Source organism: Antechinus flavipes, chromosome 2 (assembly GCF_016432865.1).
Source record: "Antechinus flavipes isolate AdamAnt ecotype Samford, QLD, Australia chromosome 2, AdamAnt_v2, whole genome shotgun sequence".
Lineage (NCBI taxonomy): Eukaryota > Metazoa > Chordata > Mammalia > Dasyuromorphia > Dasyuridae > Antechinus > Antechinus flavipes.
This window is the reverse complement of record NC_067399.1, coordinates 496,778,310-496,806,177: the sequence shown is the minus strand read 5'-3', so window position 1 is coordinate 496,806,177 and position 27,868 is coordinate 496,778,310. Positions and strand designations below refer to the sequence as shown.

The window sequence follows — 27,868 nt, the reverse complement described above, 5'->3', positions numbered from 1 at the left end:
ACTTGATATTTGTTGTTGTTAATTAGTCATGTTTGATTCTTTGTGACCCCATTTGGGATTTTCTTGGCAAAGATACTATTAGTGAGTTTGCCATTTCCTTCTCTGACCCATTTTATAGGTGAGGAAACTTAGGTAAACAGGGTTAAGTGATTGTCCAGGGTCACACAACTAGTCACACAGCTGGATTCGGACTCAGGAAGATGAGTCTTCCTAACTCCAGGCTTGGCACTCCATACCCTGTCCCACCTACTTGCCCAGTATCCATGACCAGTATGTATTTGAGGCTGCATTTAAACTCAGATCTTCTTGCCTTCAAACCTCCATCAATTTATTTTTAATATACACACGCTTGTTATGTATGCATGTGTGTGTGTATATACACACACACATATATAACATGCGTGTGTGTATATATATACACATACATACATACATACATACACACACATATACATACATATACCCATAAAACTGATTCAATAATATTCAGTACAAGAGAGGGGGAAATATCCTGCTTACAGAGCTTCCCCCTCAGTAAGCTGGCTCTTCTCCGCTCAGCTACCTGCCCTCTGTAAACTCATGAATTTCACAATGGAGAATTCTCAGTTAAAATTCTGAATTTGAAGGCAAATCATCTCATCCTATAGTGTTTCTTTGTGGTCATCCCTCCTGTGCTTGGGGTCCTGTGGGGCCTCTGCTGATACTCTAAGGTCTCCTAAGGTAGAGGCTACATCTCAGAAGTCCCGTGTCTGAATCAGATGTCCCTTGTGCTGATCCTGAGCTGGACAGGGACAGCGTTGAAGTTTACTCCCTCCGTGTAAGAAGCCTTTATGCCCAGAGCTCTGAAGAAGGGAGCCTGTGTTCCTGAGGGCTCCTGGTTTAGAACTTGTCAGTTGCTTGCACCCAATAGCATAGCCTCTGGTTAAGGCAGCGTTCCCTCAGTCCACCCTGCTCTGTTTATTTACACACCACAGGAGAGGCTGGGCCCTCCGTCACTGGCTCCCTTTATGAAGAAAGAGCCAGTACAAGCAACAGGGGCCTGTTAAAATGCAAACCTCTGAAAGGTTTTCCTCCCAGTCTGGCTTTGCCACACAGCCAACACCCCTGCATTTTATCCTCTCCATTCCACCAGGCTCTTTTTGAAACTGAGGCCTCAAGTCCCTTAAGGAAGATACCTCAGCAACCAGTTGAAGTTCAATCAATTGCAGGCTTTCCTAGCAATTAATGATCTAAAGGCCTTTAGAAATCTGGAGCTCTGAAAAAAAGGAGGCTTATGTTTTTGAGGATTCCTGGTTCAGCCCTTAGAGCCATAGAGAGCAGAAAGTGTTTATAGAGATCATCTAATTCAATTTCTTCTTCTTACCAGTGGGGAAACTGAGGCCCAGGCAGGGGAATTGGCTTTCTGAGGATCATAGGATTGCCTGAGGTATTATTACTTGCTTACAGATGAGGAGCGGAAGCCAAGAAAATGAAGCGAGTTGGTCAGAGTCACAGAGCTAGCAAGTATCTGAGGTTTAGCAGCTACCCTGTGCTGCCTCCTACAGTGAACGTGATTGCTGGCTCCAGGCAATCAGCCCCAAAGCCACACATCTCGTGACTTCTTGCCTGGCACTCCCCATATCTCTCTCTCAGGCCACGAGAGAACGCCACGAATGTTGGAGCTTTGATCCTCATGATTTTGGCCTCAATAGGACCCTGCTCTCAGTCCTTTCCCCAGGAGTCACTTAAAATAGTCATTTATTCATTCATTCCCAAGGCCTCAGTAAGCTCTAATTGAGCCCCACCAGAAGCTAACTTCCAGGAAAAGTGAAGAGCAAGTCCAAGAAAAAGAGCTTGAGTCCAAGATCTGAGCCAGCATTATATTCTTCTAGCACAAGGTAGAAAGGGAATTCTTCCACGGCTTTTGTGGGATTGGAGGAAGCCAAACTATATGAGTATGAACCCCTATCAATGGGCTAGGTTAGTCTATTCTTTCTCTGATCTTCAGGTCCTCTCTGGTTGACTTGAGAAGAAGCTCTACCCAGCCATCAGATAAAGAAAGTTATGGCACATTGCATTAATGGGGGAAGGACTCTGGCCTCTGACCTACCTCTTTCTGGACAAATTCTACTGCTTAAGTAGTGAGCTAATGGCAAAGCAGGTGGAAAGTAGTTTAGAAGGATGTACCATTTTGGACTGGACTTTTTTTGATTTGGAAAGGATAAGTCAGAGTTTTGCTCTCTTGGAAAACTGGGACACAAAGGTATGTTCCAAACAGAATTCTCTTTGAGGTTGTCTTAAATTCACCCCCAAAGAGGACCCTTGTCTCATAGTTGGAGGGGGGGGTGAGTCAACTTCTACAGTCTGTTTGCTTTATCTATTCTTGTCTTGGCTGAACCAGCTTGACAGGGCTTGACTGGAGCCAGTGGAGGAGGGAGAGAATGGGGGTGGGTAGATCAGTTGGAATGAGACCCAACAAGAGATCCAGGGCTAAAAGACGGAGATCCTTTCTGGGATGTCAGACCTGGGACCAGCGGTAAATACCTGCAGAGGGAGTAGCCCTATTACATCCAAGCTGCCCACTTTTTCACCTCTCGGTGGCAACTTTCCACGCCAAGACTAATGTCAGTTTGATGGGAGATGCTTCAAATGGTCGTCAAGGGTCTGGAACCCACAGAAATGAGATGGCCGAACCAAATGTTTTGGTGGAAGTAGATCCTAGGACTTTTTAAAAAGATCTTCAAGTTCATCCTGCTTAAGGGTTTTTGGCCTTTTTTTTTTTATTGTGTGTCATGGACTCCTCTGGAAAGTCTGATGGAGCCTATGGACTTCTTAAAATTCTGTTTTAAAATGCATAACATAAAATGCATAGGATTACAAAGGAAATTATATTGAAATACAGTTATCAAAATAATTTTTTTTACATTTACTGACTCTGGTTAAAAACCTTTGATCCAAGTCCCCATTTTATAGATGAAGAACCTGATACCCAGAAAGAGAATTTGACTTTGCCAAGATTATACAATGAATTAGGGGCAGAGTTAAGGCTAGAATTTGTCTGCTGATTCTTAGTCTTGTAATGAGGGCTTAGTTAGGGAGTTAGGGAGGAAAGAAAATCAACTGAAAAATGTCTATTTTAGATTTGTCCAAACTCCCATCTCCAAGCTCATGGAGCTGCACTCATTCTTTCTCCCATGAGGTATTCCATGGCCCTGGGTTCCCATTGACTGGAACCAGTGGATCATAGAATAGAATGTCATTCTTTATTTTTCCTCCTACTCCTTCCCTCTGAGACATCTCCAAGCAACTTGTCAGAGGAACTTGAGTGTGTATTTCCAAGCCTAAGGGATCTGGTGAATCCATTATTCCTTTCAAATGACTTCTGCTCCAGTTTTCCACTTTGTATTTGGCAAAGAGCTGGCCAAGTTCCTTTTATTTACTTTCCCTTGCCATAGTCGAGGAAGGAAGGTCACCTATTTCCTTTTGGTAGAAGGGGAAACCATAAAGAATTTGATTAGGGTGGTTGAGTCCTCATAATCTGCCCTCTTGTCCTTTTGTGATCATAAGGCATTGGGGAAGAGTTTTTTAAAGATCCTGACTCACAGAAAGTTACATAGGATGCAGAACTGGAAGGAATAATCCAAACTAACAGATGAGGAAACCTAAGCCCAGAAAGGAGAAGGGATTCTAACATCACACAACAATAAATGGTAATCAATTCAGGGTCAGAATTTAAAGCCAGGTTCCTGAAGGCCAAACTCAGGGCTCTTTCTATTACATTCCCTACCTGTTTGACTTTCTCAGTCTTAAAGGGTCTGGAAACACAACAGTAAAGAAATTCTCTTTAGGGCAGGAAGAAAGGGGGAATCAGGATGCAGACAAATTTTGATGAGGGCCCAGAGGAATCTCGGGCTGAATAAGGAACACTGTTCTTTGGGCTGGGTTCCTTGAAGGTGTCTAATTCTGAGAAAGCTCTGGATTGGTATAGGTTAATAAACTAGTCTGGATTCTGGCGAGTAAGGTCTTTTACAAAACTTTGACTGTGAGACTTTTGCTGTTTGATTAAGACCTCAAGTTTATTTTTATTTCCTTTCTTCCTAGGGTGACATGGGAGCTATTGGTCCAATTGGCTACCCAGGACCCAAGGGAATGAAGGTAAGTGAGCCACTGAATTTGCTGTGTCCTATAGCAGGACATGACATGTCTGGCCATTAGTGCTATAAGTTTCAAGATGTCACTCACCTTGAAGGGAGGTGGCAATGGAGAAACAAAATGAATCAGGGAACTCAGGGAGATGAGTTTGCAAACAGACTTGCCCTTTAAGGGATATTACAATCCTAAGGTTGGTTCTTCTCTGGTTTTTTAGCCTATTGCGATAGGGTCAGAGAGATGGTGGGAACTGCTGGAATAGCTTCATGAAGCAGACAGATGGCAGCCATGTGATATGGTGGGAAGAGCTCTCCCTGGAATCGGAGGACCTGGGTGTCCTACCTTACTACCTGTTTTGTCACCTAAGCATCCTGGGGGCCAATGTCCTCATCAGCCAGAGAAGGAGCTGGACAGAATGGCTTCTGAGCCATCTGATCTTTGCCCCTCTGATCCTTGCTGGGATACTCAGTGATATAGTGGGAATAACAGAATGAAGACATCGGGTTCTTGTTCCAACTCCATCTCTGACTGATGCTGTATCCTCGGAGAAATCATCTGACTTCTCCAGGGCTTGTAAAATGAGGGCGTGAGACTAGATGATTCATGAAACCCTTTTCAACTCTAAAATGTCTTAGGAACCTCTTTCTGGAGCTTGGCACTTAGACAGGGTTTCTGTCTTGCAGGGGCTTATGGGAAACATCGGAGAACACGGACTGAAAGGTGATAAGGTGATCTGAATACTCCCTTATTGCACTGTATTTTATTCTGCATGTAAACTACTCCTCCATATATCTCCTGGAAGCCTCCCTACCCCCCCTGCTGCTGTGTGCCCTCTGGACTTTATCCTTGTCCTTCACTTTCCTCCTAGAACCGAGGCTTCCCCCAGCCTTCTCCCTGTCGGAATTGGGTCACGGGCAGCAATGGAAGAAGGTAGCCCTTTACAGAACTGAAGGCACATTGTTAATTCAAGAACAGGAAACCTTATAATGTATAACATGGTCTGCAACTCACATTCTTGAGTGTGGTTCATTTAGAAATGTGAAAACCCAGGAGAAAATGTTTTTTAAAATTGTGCAAATATTTTTTCTTGTGATTTTTTGGGGGAGAAGACAACCCCCAAGTTTCCCTCTTATGAATTTTTCCATTTTCCCCTCTGGTTTTCACTTTTCTGAAATATTTCTCCCACTTAAAAAAAAAAAAAGCAGCTTGGTACCGTGACTTTAGAGCATTTTAGAGTAGAAATGAACAATTTTAACTCTTTTTATGCCATGGGCCCCTTTGGCAGTCTGGTAAAAATTATAGACTTTTCAGAAAAATATTTTTAATACTTTAAATAAAATAAAAATGCACAGGATTACAAAGGAAATAATTGGAAGACAGTTGAAAGAAAGAAAGTCATACTGAAAGACAGTTGTCAGTATTTTTTTTTAATTTACAAACTCCAGGTTAATAAATCCTGGTCTAAAGAAAGAAGACCTGAGTTCAAATCCCATCTTGGGCAAATCATTGAATCTTCCTTGGCCTCAGTTTCCTCATCTGTAAAATGGGACAATTATATGAGCCTCTTCAAGGTTCTTTTCATCTCTAGTTCTATGATCTTTTATGTTTCTTCTGTGATTCTGATATACTCAGGTTCTCACCACGAGGCAAAACCTTCTAGAGGTCTCTAGCTTTTTTCCTGATGAAAGAAACTGTTCTGTTTTATCCCAGTGACCATTCGTATACAGAAGCCCAGGTTTTCCATGACCTATGTTGGATAGATTCCTACTTACAACCACTTGGCTTTTTCTGCCTCCTGGCTTGGAGCTGAGCACTGGAACAAAGATTCTCCTTTGAATTGAACTAACTCTCCAAATCTATTTTCCTGATTCCTTGTAGTTTTAATAATTTTTTTTCTTAGCCCATTTCACATTTGGACTAAAAAAGGCTCCTTGGCTACCAGAACATGGGAATCTACATAGGATTTTCCAAATTGGAAAAACCATTTTTAAAAGCCTGGCTCCTTTATCAGTAGCTAAGTTCTTCTATAGGGTCATGTCCTTAGTAATTTGTTGCTAACTTTGTCACCCCTATTCAGTTGCCCCAAACTTTATTTGATTCTCTGGGCTCATGGGGGACCAGAACTCAACCTCCTGAGAAGCCTAAGAATGCCTGGCTTGCATGAGACACCCTCCAGGAACTAGAACACCACAGGAATTTGTTTTCCCAAATCCCCTTTGTCCAGTGCAATCTTGGTTATCTGAATTTCAGGCCAAGCCAACCTTTTGCAATGGACAAATGTGAGAAAGGAGAGGTTTTTGAGAGAAGGGGTAAGCCTGAGGGAGGTTCTTTTAGGTCAGGTATCAAAATACCTCATGGAGGTCATTTTCCAAAGACCTCACCTATATGGAACTTAAGAAAGAAATAGGGGGAAAAATTTTTTTTAATGTCTTTGAGCAGCCAGGCGGGATGTCACAATGTTCATGAATGAAGTCATGCACTTTCCAGCCAACAGAGCCCCTCAGGCCTTTAATACAGACCTGATTTCCTTTTCTTTGGCCCATTTCTAGTATTCATCCAGAAAATTCATAATAGTGAAGTAGGAGGAGAGGTAGTGATTCTTTACTTGGTATCTCCAGACCCCCAGGAGTCTATGGTTCTATTTCAGGGGAAAAACAACAAACAAAAGCATCTTTTGTTTCTGCTAATTTTTGGTTTTCTTTGTAATCCTATGTAAGTTTTGGTATGCATTTAAAAGCATTGTTCCAAGTAGCGGTTCATGTGCTTCACAAGATGGTCAGAGAGGTCCAAGGTGAGAACCCCTGGGCTAGAGACAGGTACACTTCATTGACTTTGGAATGAAGTCAGGTACATGCTACCAGAGGTACCTTCTCCTTCCAGTTACCTGACCTGACTGCCTCCCGGCTGGGATCACAGGACATGGGATATAGAGCTGGAAGGGACCCGAGAGGACCCCTGTTTTATAGATGAGAAGACTGACTCAGAATTCTGAGCCAGGACTGGTTTCTTTCCACTCTACTACGGAGGTGCTACTGGAGTCAGATGTCCTGAGAGCAGGCAGGAAGTGACCCCTGGCGCAGTGGTCAGTGAAGGGGGAGATAACAATTCTAAAAGGCAAACACTGATTTAAAAAGCACAAAAGTCTGGGGCCATTAGGGGCAGACTGCATCACATCTCGGTAGGCCTCAAGGGGGTCATTGCATTACAGCCCAGCATAGTAACTGATGAGGGGAAGTTGCCTGAGTAATGGGAAGAATGCTCTCCTACGAGTGTGTGCTCTAGGTCTGGCTCCATTATTATCTCACCATGTTTCCTTTGCATCTCTCGGCCTGTTTCCACATTGGAGAGTAGGGAGGAGAAAAAGGAGATTGAATTAGATTAAAATTAGATCTGAAGTCTTTTTGGCTCTAAAGTTCTTCAAATATCTGCTCATCTTGGAGGCAGTATTATGCACTGGAAATGGAGCTGGGTTCAAATTTTGACCTTACCACTTACTAATAAGATCTCAGACAAATTAACAAATCCCTCTGGATTCAATTTCCTCAACTGTAAAATAGGTCTTTGTTGTTTTTATTCAGTTTTTTCAATCATGTCTGATTCTTCATGACCCCGTTTGGGATTTTCTTAGCAAAGATACTAGAGTGCTTTGCCATTTGCTTCTCCAGCTCATTTTACAGATGAGGAAACTGAGGCAGATAATTATCCACGGTCACACAACTAGTAAGTATTTAAAGCTGGATTTGAACTCGGGTCCTCTTGACCCCAGTCTCAGAACTCTGTCCATTGTACTGTCTTCAAAAGTCTCTTCCAATCCTAAGACTAATGATATTAGTATGACTAAAGGGCCTGAGTCACAAAGATAAGATTAAATTATGTTCATTATCTTGGGCTTAAAGAATTTTATGGGACACTTTAGGAAGAGTTTCATCCCAAATAATTCAACCATTACTGATTTTCTTTTTTTAGGAAATTTCCTTACATGGAACCCCTCCTTCCCTGACAATAGGGAAGGGAAAATGGTACAAAAGGTTTAGGCATTTATATAGAGCCTCCTATGTCAAGTATTGTGCTGTGTGGTTTTTTAAAACAAAATAAACATTTGATCCTTCCAGCAACCTTGTGAGGCGGCTGCTAATGTTATCCCCATTTTACAGTTGAAGAATTTGAGGCAAACAGAGGTTAAATGGCTTGCTGAATCTGAAGTCAAGTCTTTCTGATTCCAAGCCCAATGCTCTATCCACTGAGTCACTAACTGCCTCCAACATGGGATAAAATGAGATGAGTGGCAATGACTGAATGATCAGCACCCTGGAAGTATCCCAAAGGTTTCTATCAAAGGTTTCTCAGGGCTTCAGAGCACTCTGTTTTTCTTTGGTTCCTTCTCTGTGGGAGATTCCTTTCATCTGAACTGTCTATGAATAAAGAGTGCTTTTCCTCCATCTACCTAGCACCTAGCACCAAGTAGATAGCAAAAGTTTCCAGACCCCTTAGAAGCCCAGAGAGCTAAGGCAGGTCCAAATCAATTAAGGATTATCTTCTTTATGATTCCCACTCCCAAATCCCCAGTCCAGTGTGGTTGCTAGAGACAGATAGAAAGACAAACAGACAGACAGGAGAGAAGTGAGACAGAGATATGGAGATGGAAAGAGAAAGAAGAGAGGGAAGGAGGGAGAGATAGAGACAGAAAAACAGAAAGGGAGAGGAAAAGAGAGAGGGGGACCCAGAGAAGGAGACACACAAGAGACAGAGACAGACAGAGATAAAGAAAGAGAGGAATCTTTAAATATCTATGTTAAGTGAGAGCCCACTGAAAGTAGTCCTCATAGCAGGGTCTGTTTACTAGTTTATTCCAGTGAATGCCAGATCTTTGGGAGGCTTCTCTTTGGGAAAAGTCTTCAGAACTTGCAGCCCATTCTCTTGAATTTCTGCAATGGTTGCTAATCGTGGTTGAGCAAGGCTCATATAATACCATGTACCCAATAAATGCTAAATAAACATTTGTTAAATTAAGTTATTTAAGGGAAAGGAATTCTGCAGATAGTAAAAAGATCCAAATTGGGTGAATAAAGGGGAGGACTGAGCTGGTTCATATCAATTTGGGTTATAAACAAGGTATATAAAACAAGATATAAAAGAGAATAGGGATAAGGAGTGGACAGATCTATGAGTTCACTGACATTTGAGAAGTTCCAGAAGAGGAAACTCTCCCAATGAAGGTCAGCACTTCCTTAGCATCTTATAGTCTTAAAAGAGTTGTCTAGAGCAGTTAAGAGCCCAGGGTCACACAGCCAATATGTATCAGAGGTGGGATTTGAACCCAACTCTTTCTGGCCTTGAGGTCAGCTCTCTATCCACTATGCTTCTCAGAAATAAAGTAATGACACTCATTTTTTGTAGAAGCATGACACACTTCTTTGTCTATCCTCACACTCACCCCACTCTCAATTCTAACCTCTTCCATCTGCTAATTACCTCCTACTGATCTTGTTATTGCATGTGGGGTATATATTTGTTGGCATTTCATTGCATGTCTCTGCCACTAGATTGTAAGCTCCCTAAGAGCAGGGACTCTCTCTTGCCTCTTTTTAGATTCCTAGCGCTTAATACAGTGCCTGGTGCATATAGATGCTTAAAAAAATTTTTTTTGGTTGACAGATTGACACATACACATATGCACACATCTGTATAAAAATGCACATTCACCTTCTTGATCTTATTGCAATCAACTACAAAGTAATGAGACTGATTTTTTCTGGCTTATAAACTAGTTTCAAAAGTACTTTGTGAAGAGGGATCCAGACTTGGTTTTAGCAATAAGAACATTGTTAGAATAAGTATAGGGTCATACTGTGGGGCCTTTGGATGAAGAAGATAGGGGTTAGACTAGATTGTTTCTGAAAGTCCCTTTCCATTCTTAAATTCCAAGCCCAAATATTTTTGTTGAAAAAAAAAATTCAGTCTCAATACTTTGAGTCACATCTCATTAGTTATTACTAGATCATCCCATTCCCTGTTAGAATATAAAAGTTTTTGAGCCCTTGTGAGACTTTATTTTTATTAGCTACACACAGGTCTTATTTGTTCTAAGTGTGGAAAGACAACGTAGAGAACTGAATTTATAACCAGGAGATCTGTGTTTGAATCTTGCTGCTTCCATTTACTGTGTGACATTGGACCAATCACAACCACTCTGGGCCTGACTTTAATGAGACAGTTGGACTAGGAAATGATCTATACTTTAACAATCCTTTGTCAGGGATTTCTGTTTTAGGAGCTCTCCAGTTGAGTGTGGTCCCAGGCAGGCCAATGGGCCAAATATAACTGGAACAGGACTTTACAAGTTTGTTTAATTCCTATTCAGTGTTAATCCCAGAATAGGCTCTTTTGTCCCTGGTTTACTCTGGCCCACTTGGGTTGGGTTTGGAGGGAATCTCCTGCATGACCCCAGATTGTGGGACGTAGGGCCTGTCTTCTGGCTGTCTCCTGAGGAGGGCCAGCCCCAGGATCAGGATTGGGGGAATGGGATTTTGCCATAGTTGGGGTCTATTGTAACTCTGCTGATGTGTATTCAGGGCGATCAAGGGCTGCCTGGTGTGCCTGGAGATATCGGATTCCAAGGAGATAAGGTAACTGCATCTAATTTCCGCTCTTCCTGCTCCTGCTCGTGCCCAGCTCAGTTTCTTTCCCTTCATAGATAATGTGCCTTGAACCTCTGAGCTGTTTGCCTTTCAGCCTCACAATTCCCAATGGGCCTTGGGAACCAATGGCATTTCCCAGAGCGGAATTCTGAGCTCTGGCGCTGTAACTTCCTGTCTGTAAATCACCCCCTTCAGAAAGAAAAGGACAGTGGGATGGGTTATAAACAGAATGCTTCGTAGGTAACAGCAGCGATGCTTTTTATCCAAGGTGCACAAAAGCAGGAGATGTCATTTCCACCAGCTACAATATTCCTGGCATCCCCAGCAAGCACTTTAACTATGATGGAGATAGGGAAGTGGTCAAGGGGTGATTTGCCCAAGATCACATGGTCAGGGATGGCTCTCTGTCACTTCTGGGCTTCTTAGTCATTAGCCACCTCTTCTTCCTCCTACACTTCTGCAGATTTCTCCCCAACATTTTCCATGGTATATAATGAAAAACTGTTTTTGGTATGTATGTGTATAGTTCACATAATCTCTTCATCTCTCTGTTATTTGCTGCCCATTTTATCTTGGACACATCATCCTTTTGGGCCTCAGTTTTCTTGCCTGTAAAATGAGTGAATTGTATTAAATGATTTCTAAGTCCCTTCTAATTCTAAATCTCCTCATTACTTACCATAATTCTGTGAAGTAAATAGGATAGGATTTATTATCCTTGTCTTAAAAATGAAGAGACTACATTTCAGAGAAATAAAATAACTTGCCCAAAGTCACATGGCTAGCAAGTGTCAAAGCCAACATTACAGTTCTGCTCTTTTCAGGCCTCTAGATTATCCACGGTACTGTGTTGCTCATTCAGGGCCTCTGGATTATCCAGGATGCTGTTGCCCATCCAAGGCCTCTGGATTATCTAGAGTGCTGTTGCCCATCCAAGACCTTTGGATTATCCAGGATGCTGTTAATCATCCAAGGCTTCTGGATCATCTAGGATGCTGTTGCCCATCCAAGGCCTCTGGATTATCTAGAGTGCTGTTGCCCATCCAAGACCTTTGGATTATCCAGGTTGCTGTTAATCATCCAAGGCTTCTGGATCATCTAGGATGCTGTTGCCCATCCAAGGCCTCTGGATTATCTAGGATGTTGTGTTTAGGGAACTTTGTTGTCCATGAAGACTTTTCTGCCAACTATCCCAAGATCTCTGGGAACTTGAAACTCTTTCTTGCTGGATTTAAGCCAGAGTAAAAGGATATCAATTAAGCATTTTGGGGAAATGAACTGAACGACTGTTCTAAGACAATCTCTGCCAAGAGTAGACTTCCATCTTTGATATCTACCTGGCATCCCAGGCGATTTCTGCGTTCCTCTGGCTTTTCTGAAGGATGGTCACGTTGGCCCCTCTCCCGTCAGCACCACCATGGTGAGGGCATTTGTGTCACCATCTTGGGCTATCGTGTGAGAGAGTCAGAGTGCCTGCTTCTAGTACCAGCTCTCCTTTGGAACTTTATTTATGTAGACAGGAATAAATAGAGGCATTTGTATGTTTGGGTATGAGTCATTACCCGAATGAATACCAGGACAGGCAGAGTACTCAGCCTCTCCAACCGGCAACTCTACTGGATGTCAGCTCCATGAGAGAAGAGGCTGTTTTAGCTAAATGTTGCATTTCACCCCGCACCAAGGTGTGCAGTGGGACACAGCGGTGTTTAATTGAATTAAATGAATACCCCCACTCGTGTCTCAGTTCCTTTACCCATCAAATTATAATACCCATGCTACCACCCTCATGGCGCTGTGGTGAGGATCAGTCAGTCAGTGAGGATTTATTAAGAGCTTACTAAGCCCCAGCATTGTGTGAAATGTTGGATACAAAATTCTTTTTGATGATGGCTATAACACCCTCTGCAATCTCAAAATGCTACGTAAGTATAACCTGCTATTATTTCCTGAATGGGTGCACCTGCTATTGACTCACTGAGGTCAAAAGATATTTTCCTTGAAATTCTCTTCCATCTCCTAATGTCAGCCCGGTCTGTGCTTTGCAGGGGAGTCAGGGAATATCAGGGTTACCGGGTGCTCGAGGAAAGCCAGGTCCTACAGTAAGTAAATCAATTGTTTTTAAATCTCTTGCCCCTCAACATCCCCCACTCTCAGCCTGGGAGATGGTGGCCCCTAGGGAGATTGTGTACCAGTCACTCATCTCTGTCTTCTCGGCTCCACAGGGCAAGGCTGGTGACAAAGGACCAGTTGGGTTTCCTGGGCCTCCAGGTCCTGAGGTATGTGGCTCACCCAGATGGTGTTTTTCCCCTTCTGACTCTTTTTCTCCTTGGGCTCCTGACCTTTGGCAATTATTGAGGAGTCCCCCAGAGTTCCCCAGAGCATTGTTTGCAGGTGCACTGTTAGAAGTTGTAAGAGGGAGATTAATTTTTTAAAAATATTTTTATTAAAACTTTTTTATTTTCAAAACATATGTATAGATAATTTTTAACATTCATCCTTATAATACCGTGCTTCAAATTTTTTCTCTCACCCTTTCTGCTAGCCAGCAATATGTTAAACAGGTGCAATTCTTCTGTACATATTTCCACAATTATCATGCTGCACAATAAAAATCAGATAAAAAAGGGAAAAAATGAGAAAGAAAAATGCAAGCAAATAACAATTTTTAAAAAGTAAAAATAGTATGTTGTGAACCACATTCGATCTCCATGGTCCTCTCTCTGAGTGCAGATAGCTCTCTTCATCACAAGATCATTGGAACTGGCTGGAATTAGGGAGGTTAAGATTTTAATTTGAAGAAAAATAGCCAAGGGATCTAGTCTTTCCTTCTTTCCATCAGATCCAGGCTATACTTATACACAGAGTACTTGGTCTCAGAGATGCTGATTATATAGAATTTTTAGTTCTATCCCAAGATATCTAACTCCTTTCTCTTTGAATATCTCTTGAGCCTTGAAATTATATACACAGTATAATCTGGATAAATTTTTTATGTAAAAACAATTTGACAGCCTTAGTGGTATAGTGTGTTTCCTCCCTCTTTTTTTTTTTTCTGCTGAGGCAATTGGGGTTAAGTGACTTGCCCACGGTCACACAGCTAGGAGGTGTTAAGTATCTGAGGGCAGATTTGAACTCAGGCCCTTCTGACTTCAGGGCTGATGCTCTATCCACTGTGCCCCCTAGCTGCCCCTCCTCCCTCTTTTTAATAATGTTATATTAGGACCTTGGTATTTTAATGGGATGGAAATTAGGGAACAGTAGAGAGTAAAAAGAGGAAGTTAAGATAAAAAACAGATATGATTTCCTTGGGGTTCTCAGAACCAGGAATCTTTCTACAGAGGAGCCCCAGGTCTAACTTGTCCCAGTAAGGTCCCAGCTGAAATTGGGCTAGCCTCAGAAACCCACTGAGCCCAACAGCAGCCTGGCCTGCTGTACTTGGCTCTCAGTGAAGCCTCTTTGTGTCCAAGACAAGACAAAAGATTTTGGCTCTAGTCAACTTCCTGAATCATTGCAGATATTCTCATTTCCATGCCTCTAGGGAATCCTGTGAACAAGAGAATGTTTCCTGTGGTGCTAGGCTATTTATATTTTCCAGTTTCACCTTTATGACCCCAGGAGATACCTGATTAAGAAAGGGGTTTGGAGGCACTTGGAGAGGGGTATAGCATTTTGTTTTAAGGTACAGTTCCAAAGGGAGCAATCCTCTTCCCTACTATGGGCTTAGTAAGCATCTTCTACCTGTTCGCATAATCCACCCAGCATCCAGATAGAATGCACTAGTTGGTCCATTGAATTCATCACAATGCTGACTTTGGCTTCAGAACAGGACTATCTTTAGATTGCCAAAATCAGCCACTTTTCAATGGCCCTATCTCCTTTCATTGGTCCCCGAGGAGAAGGCTCTGTGAGTACCCAAGAGCTTCTCTCCAAGGCTTACTGACAAGTGCTAGCCTTTCATCAACGTCCTGGAATTCGGCTGGGACTGGGACGCTCCAAGAATGCAAAAGCCGGCTTCTGCGTCTCTCTTTTGTTTCCATGGGACAGTAGGGTGCATTTTTCAGTTGTCCTTGACCAGTGGGGTGGAGTGGACAGGAATTAGCTTAGCTGCAGACAGAAGCTGATGAGCATGTCATCACTCTTCAGTTTTCCCCTCCCCTTTCCTGTGGAGAGGGGAATTGATTCATCAGTAGAACTCATGTGTGTGAAAGCCAACACTACATGTTGTAGCCATGCAACAGCCAAATCCTCATTCGAGGAAATCAAAGACATCTCCAAATGCCCCACCATTTCCCCCATTCCCTTCCTAAGGCACAAAATTCAGAATAGCTTTGAGGAGGGAGTTATGTCTTTGTGATCCAGAATCCAGCGTCCTTCTGTGCTGTGTTTGAGATTTATGGTAGGCATTACCTTCCCCATCTACTTCTTGTGTCCTGTGCCAGCAATGCTTGCATGGATCCATGCCTTTCTTCTTCCATGTAGGGATTCCCAGGGGACATAGGACCACCAGGCCAGAATGGTCCAGAAGGTGCGAAGGTGAGTTGGTAGCCAATAAAAGCTTTGGCTTAGAGGGAGATGGTAGGGAAAGTGGGAGGAAGGGGTATGTACAAATGGGGGAAAATGGCTTGAGATTATTCTGGCTTGATCCAGGGTTTGGGATGTTTGCATTGAGGGCCCTCCAAGAGTTTTCTCCACGGTGGAATTGATGTTGGACACCATCCCATGGTAGCATGTGCTAGAAGGCTAGAAGTCTCTTGTTTGTGTCAATGGTCCCTTGGAATACAGGCTCTAATCTTCTGAGATCCCTTTCTTTTCTCTTCTCTCCAGGGCAAGCCAGGAGCCCGAGGCTTACCAGGACCGAGAGGACAGCTTGGGCAGGAGGTGAGACAGCCTGGCTCCGTCTGCTGCCCTCCCTGGAGTCACCTCCCTGGCATGTTTCCCTGTCTCTGAACTTGAGCTCTTGGCCGTGCTTGGCTGTGGGCATTTGGAGGTTGGAATCCTTCCCTCCCTGTGACTGGAAGCCACTGGGGAAGAGGTCCAATAGGCTGGGGTTCAGTATTCATGTTGGAGGCACATAGATAATAGTGGGTTGGGTTTGTGGGGAACACTACTGTCTCAGAATATCTCAAGGTCTCCATCCCTGAAGATTTTGAAGAGGCTTTTTCACTTTTCAGGAATGTCACAAAGGACTTTTGAAGTCCGTTCTATGTTTAAGGGTTTATGGATTCCAGTATTTTCTTCACTTATCTCTCCCCACCTCTCCTAGGGAACCTTCCAACTATTTTCTTCTGAGATTTTCTTCTCTTTCTACTCCTAATGTGATTTGTTTAGAAAATTATGATTGTAATAAGAAAGACTAGAGAAAACAAGACATGGTCAACTTTCAGACCAATGAGAAATCATCAACTTGAGGGCTACTGGGAATAGGCTACTATGGTCTGTAAATATTAAGCAGATGTTCCAGAGAGCACAAGGACTGGAGGATTTAGAAGTGAAGAGGATCGTACAGATCATCTTGACAGGAAATAGCATTATGGAATGGGAAAAGCCCTTGGTTTAGAATCAGAAGATGTGGGTCCAAATATTGGCTCTGATATTTACAGCCTTTGTATTGTTGGATAAGTTACTTAACTTCTTGAAGCCTCAGTGTCCTTATCTGTAAAATTAAAGAGTTGAATTAAATGACTTCCAAAGTCTCTTCTGGCTCTAAATCTAAAATCCTAGGATTGAATGTAGCTCTCTCTGGGAAATTGAAGCCCAGAAGGTTTGAATACCACAGGCAGGATTCAAATTCAAATCTTATAACTTCAGATCTGGTGTTCTTTCCATTTATTTTGCTTTGTCACTCTCCAGAATCTTTTGTATCCTTGCATGTGGGCCTAAGATGAATCCTGATACAGAGCACTAAGTTAAAGAGTCTGGGAGAATCTTGTCTTCCTATAACTACATGCAGATATCCTGCTGCTACAGATCCCCTTTCCCTAGCTTGGTTCAAAATCCCTTACAAGATCAGAAATCACCAGTAGTTTCTGGGAGAGAATGCTTTATCATTTTGTGTTGTGGTTTTCTTAGATACTTGTTTTATTTTTTTTAATTTTTTTTGAAGGATGACATGGAATAGGTGACCCAGAACTGATGGGATTGCTCTATATGAGGAGAGAATTGGAGATGACTGACAGCTAAGACATCCAAGGATTTCAGAGGCCCCCCTCATTTTGCATATAAGAAAACTGAAGTTTAGAATGATTAAGATCACAGATGAAAAGCTTGAAGGGACATTAGAAATTACTTGGTCCAGTTTTCTCATTTTATATTTATGGAAACTAGCCTGATAAAATGACATGCCTAGAGCCACAGAGGGAGTAAGAGACAAAGGCAGAATCCCAAACCAGGTCCTTTTATTCCAAATGATACTTTCCATGGTTTGCCCAGGACTATGTAGGGAGTAGAGTGTAGTAGAGTCAAGTCAAAGTCTTCTGACTTTAAATGCATTTCTCGTCCTAAATATTCATGAGGAAATTCAGTACTATGCAGAACCTTTTTGAAACCTAAGGAAAACCTTAGTGTGGTAGTTTTATCACAGCAGATTTCTTCTCTGATCTTGACATTTTATAATAGTATTGATGGCTTAGTTGTTTAAAGTATCTGTCTTGTGAACAGGTCTCTGGAGTTCATTTTCTAGCACATCTTTTCTCCTTCTTCAAACTTTGGTAGTAATCTCAAATACATTCCCTTTTTTTGAGGGCAGGGACTTTACTCGCATCTTTTTGTATCTTCTGCAACTTTTAGCTCAGTGGCTTATAATTATTTTGATATTGTTGTTCAATAATGTCCAAATCTTCATGACCCCATTTGGGGTTTTCTTAGCAAAGATACAGGAACATTTGCCATTTCCTTCTCCAGCTTATTTTACAAATAAGGAAACTGAGGCAAACAGGGGTAAGTGAACTGCTCAGGGTCACACAGCTAGAAAGTATCTGAGGCCAGAATAGAACTCAGGAAAAAGGGTCTTCCTTTCCCTGGGCCCAGCACTCTATCAATTGAACCATCTAGCTGTCTTGAACTTATATAGTGTTTTATAAATGTCTGTTATAATGTTCTACTCAGTAAAATTGCCTATTCAGCATTATATGTTTTAATATGTTTTTTCTCTCATCCCATTGGAAAGGATATATTGTATTGAATCCCCCACACTCTTTCGACCATAGACACCGTTTGTAGATAACTGTCCAGGGTTAGATCTGTGTTATATAGCCAGGTAAATCACACAAGCTTCCAACCCAAGGATTTGTCTGTGTAACTTGAGTCTAGCACTGTAAAGGCACTTATCAGAAACATTCACCTAGATGTTTCTAATGAGAATTTGCTCTTCCTTCCAATCCATTGAGGTCTACAGTTCTCCCTTTCAGATTGAGGTTGGTTGTAGGTTCATTCAAAGATAATCTAATCTACAATAGACATTTATAGCATGGAAACCAATGGTACTATAGATGGTTGAATTATTTATTCTGAGAGCTAAAGGTATCCAAGTCATGCCCTCCTGAGACAAAATGTCCTGGGTTCCTTATTTTTCTAGGGCCATGGGATAGTTTAAAAGCTTCTTTTTATTAAAATTCCATTAATTGTCTTCAGAATTTAGCTATACAGTAGCCAATAACTCAATCCATTAATTGATTGATGCCATCTTTTCCTCTAGAGTTGCTTCAAGTACTCCTCAGGCCTGTTCTCATTGGGCTTCTCAGTAACCCTGAGGAAGGAAGAGGGAAACTCACCTCAGAAAGTTTGTGTCATTGTGTTGGGGTGAACCTAATAGAGCTCTCTGACTTTATGCTCTCCATCTCTTTTTCTTCTTCTATCCTGTGATCTTTAGGGAGATGAGGGACCAATGGGACCACCAGGATCCCCTGGCTTAGAGGTAAGTGTCATCACATCATCACACAGGGGTGCATCCAAGTTGGTGGGTCCAAGTTAAGGGTGATGGAAAGGGCAAAGCAAATACCCTGGGAATAAGCTTGGCCAGTGTTTGTAAGAGGACAAGAAAAAGTTAGAAAAAGTGCCCCAGTTGCCAAGCTCACCCATCTTTACCTTGACCTAGCCAGCAATCTCTTGAGATCTAGTCCTGGAGAAGACCTTGAGCACTCTTCTGGTCTCTCTGCCTTCAGACAAATAACTACCCAACTAATGCTTGTGGCTCTGTGACTCTGGGCAAGACATTGAGTTTCTCTCTTTTCTGCCAATTCTGTGACTGTCAGGTGCAGAGCAGGTATTGATGGATACAGAGGGTAGAGGGAATCATAAGGACAGAGACTTAATTTTTTAAATCTATCTATTTAGCATGTGTTTTTTACATTAATTTTATTTATATTTATTTTAATATTCTATTTTATAAATTTCAAGTTGCAATTCTCGCCTTCCCTTTATTGCCTCCCTGGTAAATAACAGGCTTCAATCAATATCTCTTTCCTTGCTCTTATTCCTCCTTCCAAATCACCTTTGCTTTTCAGGGTCAACCTGGCAGGAAAGGATTTCCAGGAAGGCCTGGTCCTGATGGCCCTAAGGTAATGAAAATTTTGGAATGACTGACCAATCCTAATGGGGACTTGGAGAATAGGGACATGATGATAATAAGGATAGGTTAGGAGTTGGAGTGGAGAAATCAAACAGCACAGAGCTATCTGTGAAATCAAGCATTGGCCCACATGCTGGGAGATAAATATAAATATTGTTTAACAAATTATAGTAATCATTATAACTCAGGCTGATATCTTTTAATTCTTTGGCTACAAATCTTTTTACAGCTTTAATTTCATTTAGTCCTAACAACAACTTTGCAATGTAGGCAAGACAGGGATATTTCCAGTTTTCAGCCTGAGATCCAGAGATGCCCAAGTAGCTACTAGTAAGTAGCAGAGCCAGGTCTAGTCGTTCTCCCTATTCTTGATGTTAAGCACCAAGTCTTATGAGTAATTCGCTGTCCCAGTCCTCTGCTTTTTGTTCCCTTTCCTTTTGAGGGGACTCTGGGATGGGGAGGAACTTAAATTCTGAACTCTATGATAAAGGGTTTGCTGGGAGAAAATTGAGAGATATGCAAATGATGCATTTTATGTGGAATACTGAGAATGAGTTGTAAATGCAATTGGCTCAATCGAGTTTTAAACCTAAGGGAGATCAGGAACGCTCCTTGCCAGGCACAAACTGTGGTCAGCAGCCCCACAGAAGCCCTTGCTTCTTTATGCATCCTGGCTCGGTTTCTGTGGCAGAAGGAATGATGAGCCTTTAGCATATTACATGTTGTTTTACAAACCCATGTGGCTTCCCCTCTCTGTTTGCCTCTTTCCATGTCACTGGCCTTGTGGATATAATGGAGGTGGGGGGTGGATATGGAGGTTGAGGTTTATTTTCCCTCCTTGTCCTTTGGATCTTAAAGTAACAGTCACTACATCTCCAAGCTGTGGGAGCCAGTCGTGCAAGATGAAGAAGGAAAGAAAAATGTAGATGTGATTGATTCATAATGGCTTTAAATGAAATAATTGATAGGTTTTTGAGAAATTGATAGAATGTCATAGTTGGAAAGGACCTTAAACATCTTCAATCCAAGAATGGGGGTCTAGACAGGGGAATTAAGTTGCTTGGAGTCATATGGTAAGTATTAAAGCTAGAACTAAAATCTGAGTTTCCTAATTCCCAAGTCCTGTTTTCTTCTCAGGATGTCCATGAAGGTTGAGTCATAGAAGATAGTTGTGGCCTCCCACTAGTGGTTGATGTTCATATTCCTGGAATAGGTGGTTCCTGGAGTTGACCCAGAGGGCTTTTCTGATGTCCTTGTGGAATGTTCATGCCCAGGGTTCTGGAGTCAATCAGATCATGCTGCGAATTAGCATGTCCTGTGCATGGGGCCTTATGTATAAGTTGTAGTCATCATGGACATAGGCCAAATCGAAAGAGACATGGAGACCCATTTCAATGTGGAAACTGCTAGAATGGAAAGGATACCGAATATAAAGTCAAAAGATCTAGTATTGATGCCTGTGTGATCTTGGGCAAGTTAACTATTCTAGATATCAGTTTCTTCATCTATAAAATGTAGGGCTAGGAAGCATCTAAAGACCATCTGAACTCTAAATTTAAAACCAGTGATCTATAACTTATAGTGTTTCTTAATTCTAGCCCTCCTTAAATGATACATCAGCTGCTGGGAAGAGAATAAGCATTTATATAGCATGTGCCATGCATTCTGCTAAAAGCTTTACAGGTATTCTCTCACTTAATCCTCACAACAATCTTGATAGGTAGATGCTGTTATTATCCCCAATTTATATTTGAGAAAACTGAGGCAAATTGAGGTTAAATAACTTGTTCAGGGTCACACAGCTAGTAAGTGTCTAAGGCAAATACTGAACTCAGATCTTCCTGATTTCAGACCCAGTGCTCTATCCATTGAGTTACTTCATTGGCCCTAGATGCAATCAATTCTTGGTTCTCTTACCTCTGGTCTATTCTTTTCCTTGTCCTTCTGTAAATATTCTATAGTCTAACACTTCTTTCTGTGATAGCCTGTAGCAAAGTTAACTAACATGGCAAACTATTGGAAGATAGAGCCATTCACAGCATAGAGCCCCTTGCATGACATGGCTTTGAAGTGATTGGCTGAAAAGTTCTCCCAATCCCTGCATCTGAATTTTTCATGGAGAAATCGTGGAGAAATGGACATGAGCTTGGGGACCATAGTCCAGCTACGGATACCAATGGTTGGCCTTCCTTTTCCAATCCCCTGGTGACATTTTTCCTGGTCTCATTTCAGGGTGAGCCAGGAAACTCGGGTCGGCCTGGAAGAATGGGTGAGCAGGTATGTCACTGACTTTCTAATTTTTCCCTTAAATTAGTGTATCAGCTTAGTCTTGAGCAAGGTCTCAGGGACTCAGGACTGATTATCCAGTCATCATTTGGATTCCCCTACTTGCTTCTCTTCTTTTCTTCCTCTTTTACTATGTTTTTGGGCTTTTCATGGCTAGTTTTAATCTCACTTTAGGAACAGACCTCTAAATTAGAATGCTGATGTTATTGTTGGTGATAGTAAGATAATACTTTACATGAGTATAGAACTTTTACAACTAATGGAGCAATTCATTTCCATCTCCATCTTATGCTGTAATAACTCCATAAAATAGAGAGGTATTATTTCTAATTTACTGATAAAGAAATTGAGGTTCATACAAGTGAAGTAATTTATCCACTGTAGGACATATTGTTAATATATGGAAGAGGTGGGACTAACCTTCATGTTCTGATTCTAGTCAGTAATGAATAACATGGATTAGGAATAGGGATTGGACCTGAGATTTCATTGGCATACAGAACTCCCAGAGGAGAGGAAAAAAGAGCATTTCAGGCCTGAGATGGCTTATGTGGATGCGAGGTAGCCAGGGATAGCAAGTCAAGTTTGAAAAATTCCTGGTGGTCCAGTCTGGTTACCCAGTGACTATGACTTTGTTGGAAACTCTAATAAACACATAAATAGAACAGGAAGTAACCATTGGCTATGAACAAGATTTGTGATGATTCATTTATCTAGATTGCTTGTCCCATACTGGAGATATCAGAGACCTGGCCCTCCTAGGGATAATCTGGCTGAATCTAGACTATGTTATCTCTTTTACTCCCATCTAGGCTCACTGACCTGCTGGAAAATGAAGTAAAAGGGCCAAAGCCCTCCATATATTTAGGCAAAACTTTTAACTTTGGTTGAAGCCAAAATAGAAAAAAGCTTCATGTTTATTTTCCAACTCTCACATACTGTCCATGTTCTCTGACCCAAAACTTCCTGGAGAAGTTCTTTCTGTAAGACATTAAATTTTTTAATAATAGTTTTTTTAATTTTCAAAATATATGGAAAGATAGTTTCAACATTTACCCTTGCAAAATTTTATGTTCCAAAATTTTCTCCTTTCCTTTCCCCATCTCTTCCCTTAGACAATAAGTAATCTATGTTAAATATGTATAATTCTTCTATATATATTTACACATTTATCATGCTACACAAGAAAAATGAGATCAAAAGGAGAAAATGAGAAAAAAGCAAGCAAACAACAACAAAAAAGGTGAATGTGTTGTGTTCCACACTCAGTCTATATAGTCCTCTTTCTGGATGCAAATGGCTCTCTTCATCATAAGACTATTGGAATTGGCCTGAATCACTTCATTGTTGAAAAGAGCCATCTCCATCAGAATTGATCATCACACAATCTTGTCGTTGCTGTGCACAGTGTTCTCTTGGTTCTACTCACTTCATTTAGCATCAGTTCATGTAAGCCTCTCCAGGCAGTTCTGAAATCATCCTGCTGATCATTTCTCATAGAACAATAATATTCCATTACCTTCTTATACCATAACTTATTCAGCTAATCCCCAATTGATGGGCATCTGGTCAGTTTCCAGTTCTTTGCCACTACAAAAAGGGCTGCCACAAACATTTTTGTTTTCCCTTTTTTATGTTCTTTTTGGGATACAGGTCCAGCAGAAACACTGCTGGATCAAAGAGTATGCACAATCCTTTGGGCATAGTTCCTAATTGCTCTCTAGAATAGTTGCATCAGTTCTCTATAAGGCATTATTCTCAGACATGAGGAGAAAAAAAGGAGTCTCTGAAAGCTGACATCTAGAGGCCCTGGAGAAATTATCAAAGAATGGAAAAGCCTGTATGTGGAGTGGGGAGGGAGGCCTATAATGTGTAGTACCTAATAAGTTTGTCTCAGGTTGGTGGTGGTTTGAGGGGTGGGAGTGGAGAGAAAGCATAGTTGGGAATTTTGAAATAATTCCAATGTTATTTTCTGGAGAAAGACTAGGATTTAGAAAGTCTCTTTGTTTTTATTTTCCATTAGAATAAATTTTAAAAAGAAATCAGTAAATTTATTTTAATGTCACAGTAGTAATAGGCATGCAGGAAACAAATATATAACAACAACAATAATGACTAGTATTTACATAGCATTTTAAAGTTTTCAAAGTGATAGATATATAATAATAATATTATATAATTTATTATATATATATCATATAAAATCTTATTTGATCCTCAATCAATGTCCTTGTGAAGTGCTGTCCTCACCATTTTATAGAGGAGGAAAGTAAGGGTAAGAATGGCTGTGATTTCCCTAGGTCATTCAACTAGTAAGACCAGCTGACTGAGACTGGATTTGAACTCAGATTTTCTTCTCTCAAGTCTAATCTTCTGCCCTCTACATCAATTGTTTGCCTAGTATTCTTGTTTTGTTGTGCCCAACTCTTTGTGACTCGATGGATCCTGACCATCTATCTTCCTCTATCCTCCACCATTTCTCAAAAGTCTGACCAAGTTTCTATTCATTGTTTTCAAGACTTCATCTATCCATCTCATTCTTTGCCATCATTTTTTTCCTTTTGCCTTCAATCTTTCCAATTGGAAAAGGGGCTTTTCCAATGAATCCTATTTTCTTATTATGGAGCAAAGTATTTAAGCTTCAGCTTTAGTATTTGACCTTCCAGTGAATATCCTGAATTAATTCATGTAAGTATTGACTGATTTGATCTCCTCGCTGTCCAAGGAGTTCTCAAAAGTCTTCCCCAGCACCACAATTTGAAAGTATTGGTTCTGTGGCACTCAGCTTTCCTCCTTGTCCAACTTTACAGCCATACGTTGTTACTAGAAAGATCAAAGTTTTGACTATATGGATCTTTGTCAGCAAGGATTGATGGTCCCTGATTTTTAGTATGTTGTCCAGATTTGCCACAGCTTTTCTTTCAAGGAGCAAGCCCAAGAAACTTTTAATTTCATGATTACAGTTGCTGTCTGCAGTGATCTTTTATGCCTAAGAATATAAAATCTGACATTTTCCCCATTTCTTCCCCTTCTATTTGCCAGGAAGTGATGGGACCAGTTGCCAAAATCTTCTTTTTTTATGTTAAGCTTCAAGCCAGCTTTTACACTCTTTTTACCTTTATCAAGAGGCTTCTTAATTCTCTACGCTTTCTGCCATCAGAATTTACCTAGTAAATATTTGATTAATTAAAGAACAAACATCATGAAACTCAAAGTGTCCTCTTCCTACTAACAGGTAGAGGAAATTTGGAAGAGGGCTAAGGGTCTCATTAAATGGAAAATCCCCAGTAGCCTGAAAGGAGATGAGTTTCTCTGAGTAGACTGAGTACACAGAGTAGCTGAGTTGAACCAAGGAATAGGAGAGCACCAGGATCACACAGCTAGTATTAGAACTGTGAATTCAGGTTTCCTTGGTTTGGAAGCTCACTCTCTATCAGCAGTGCCACACTTCCTGAAAAACTAGCTTATATTAATGTCAGTCAACAAAGATTTATGAAGTCCCTACTATGTGCCAGACACCAAGCTCTGGTGCTTTCATATACATGATCTCATTTGAGATATCTCATTATCTCATGTCCTCCCTGCTGGAAAATGTTATGTTGTATCTTTACAAGGAGAGATAAGGTTGCTTAGGTTTCCCCTAATACAGAGCACAGTTCAGACAACTAAGATGGAATTCATCAAGGGGAAGGAGGAAAGCAGACTTTCTGTGGTGCTTCAGTAGCCACAACTAGGACCCATGTGTGGATGTTTCGCAGAAGCAGATTTCAGTTTGGTATATAAGAACCTTCTGATGACCAAACCTGTTCAATCATAGGATGGGGCTGCTTAGGGGAGTTTTGAGCACCTTTTCAGTGATAGTGCTCCAGCAAAGGCTGAATGGTGATCTGTTGATTTTCTGTAGGGAGGTTGCTATGTTATTGGGAAGGGAGACCATGGGGCAGCTAAAGTCTAAGATGTGCCGTTCTAAGGTGAACACGTCCTGAGTACCTCTAGTGTGCAAAACTCTGAACTGGGTGGTACAAAAGATAAAAAGGAATAAAAGACATGGTAATTACCTTCAAGAGGCTTACTAATGCATGGAATTAAAAAAATATATTGTGTGATGCTGATACACATACATACAATCAAGCACAAGACCTTGTCATCACTGGGCAGCTCATGTACATGTGGTTGGAACTGGCCACAATGAATGTTCCCCTGGATCCTTTCCACATTCTTACCTCTAGCAGTAGGTAGCTCTGCTGTGGCCTTTCCCTCCTCCAAGATTGCCCTTGATGTCCTTTTAGTTAGATTTGACCTAAAGATAGTAGGACAGTGTGATTTGGTCTGGGAGGAAATGATCAGGTCTCATGAGATATCCCACAGAGAGAACTTGATTTTTTGGAGGGAGTCATGGTGACAGAGGAGGTCAAGACCCTCAGATTGAAGCAGTCATCAAAACAATTAAAACAAAAAATATGGATAAACTTCTTTCTCTCTTCTTCCACCCATCTTACCCAAAGCAAAGGAGCAGAGAGTTGTGGTCAAACTCCTTTCAACAGGTCAGGTGGGATTAATATTGAGCCACAAGTGGCCTTGGAATGACTTCTTTAGCTGCCCACCTCCCAGACCAGCCCAACGTCAACCCTTTTCTCTTTTCCCCATTTACCTTATTCACATGGTGTTTGCTCAGAACAGTCTAGGAGTGAGTGTTTGAATTGTGAGATCTGTATAAATATTACACATTCTTTGACTGGAACAATAATGCTATTAATCACGGCTCACCTGTCCTGAATCACTGAGCCCACAGGTCCCAAGTGACTTTTCTTCAGCCTTTCCTTTCTCTCCTTACTCTCAGCCCCTCAGTGTTTCAGTGCTGTAGATGATGTTCCATAGAACAAATAAGACTATCTGACTGGATTCTCATGCTTACCCTGGAACTCCATTAAAGCTGGACATCTTTTGCCTTATTTCTTATCTCCAGTGCTTAACACAGTGCCTGAAACATAGTAGGTATTTAAAAATACTCTCTGATTAATTGATTGATATATAGGATCCTTAAAGTGGATGTAAGAGTACACTGCCTTGCCCTTCCTTCTCCTCCCCCATCATCTGTTGTTGTCCTATATGATCCTAAACATGGAGCTCAAAAGAATCTTAAAGATCATTTAGACCAAAGTTTTTAAACTGTGGGTCTCAACACCATATGGGGTTCACATGACTGAATGTGGGGATCACAAGATTATGATTTGTTATCAGTAAATATTTTATGTATCCCTATACCTGGGGTTGTGTAAAAATCTCTCTGTTAGAAAGTAGCAGTAGATGGAAAAAGTTTAAGAAGTTTTGATTTAGACCAAAGGTCATTTTTCATGTCACATACTTCCTTGACAATCTGGTGAAGTCTATGGAACCCTTCACAGAATAAGACTTTTAAATGCATAAAATCAAATATGTAAAACTACAAAGGAAACCAATTATATTGAAATGCAGTTATCAAAATACTTGGTTCTTAAAGTTCATAAATTTCAGGTTAATAACCCACGAGATCCATTTTCTTATTCCACAGATGAGAAAATGGAGGTCCTGTTGTTTCTAGGATCAAAACCCATATTCCTCTTTTTGCCATTTAAAGCTCTTCACAATGGTTCCCTTTCTATTTTTTCCAGCCTTCTTACAGTATATTACTACTCTGCATGTATTCTATGATTCAGTTTTTTTTTTTTGGCTCTTCTTCTAGTAGGATGCTCATTGCCCTAGCTCAAGACTGTCTCCATGCTTGCAATGCTGGATTCTCATCTCCACTTCTTAGAATTCCTTTCTCCCTTTATGACTCAGCTCAGATTCATACTTCTTCAGGAGGCTTCTTACCTCTTACCTCTCACCTCTGGCTGCTGGTGCTGTCCTAAGATTACCTTTCATCTTAAATGTGTTGTCTCCCATTAGAATGTGAGATCAGAGACTGTTTCCTTAATGCTTAGCATGGTCCTTTGCATTTGAAAAATGCCTAAGAAATATATTTTTTATTTATTCATTTATTCATATTCTATGTATGTCTTACATTAATTATTTACATTCTTACTATTTACCTCTTTAGAGTGTAAGGTATTTGAGGACAGGGACTATTTTCTTCTTTATTCTTAGTCTCCCTAGTTAGTATAGTGGCTGGCATATAGTAGGTACTTGTATGCTGGCTGATGTATAGTAGGTATTTGATAAATACTTGATTGTGTAAACTCAGACAGTAAGTATCAAAAGCTAGGATTCG

The 27,868-nt window shown here is 41.1% G+C and overlaps 1 protein-coding gene across 1 annotated transcript in view; it reads left to right on the top strand.

Moving 5' to 3' along the window:
- The window catches only part of COL27A1 (collagen type XXVII alpha 1 chain), a 243,335-nt gene that overhangs the window by 115,545 nt on the left and 99,922 nt on the right, over positions 1-27,868 (top strand). The window contains exons 15-24 of the mRNA XM_051979980.1: positions 4,081-4,134; positions 4,812-4,856; positions 10,701-10,754; positions 12,812-12,865; positions 12,989-13,042; positions 15,246-15,299; positions 15,591-15,644; positions 18,634-18,678; positions 19,268-19,321; positions 21,565-21,609. Coding sequence (XP_051835940.1) covers positions 4,081-4,134; positions 4,812-4,856; positions 10,701-10,754; positions 12,812-12,865; positions 12,989-13,042; positions 15,246-15,299; positions 15,591-15,644; positions 18,634-18,678; positions 19,268-19,321; positions 21,565-21,609 — 513 coding nt within the window. The remainder of the gene's footprint in view (positions 1-4,080; positions 4,135-4,811; positions 4,857-10,700; positions 10,755-12,811; positions 12,866-12,988; positions 13,043-15,245; positions 15,300-15,590; positions 15,645-18,633; positions 18,679-19,267; positions 19,322-21,564; positions 21,610-27,868) is intronic.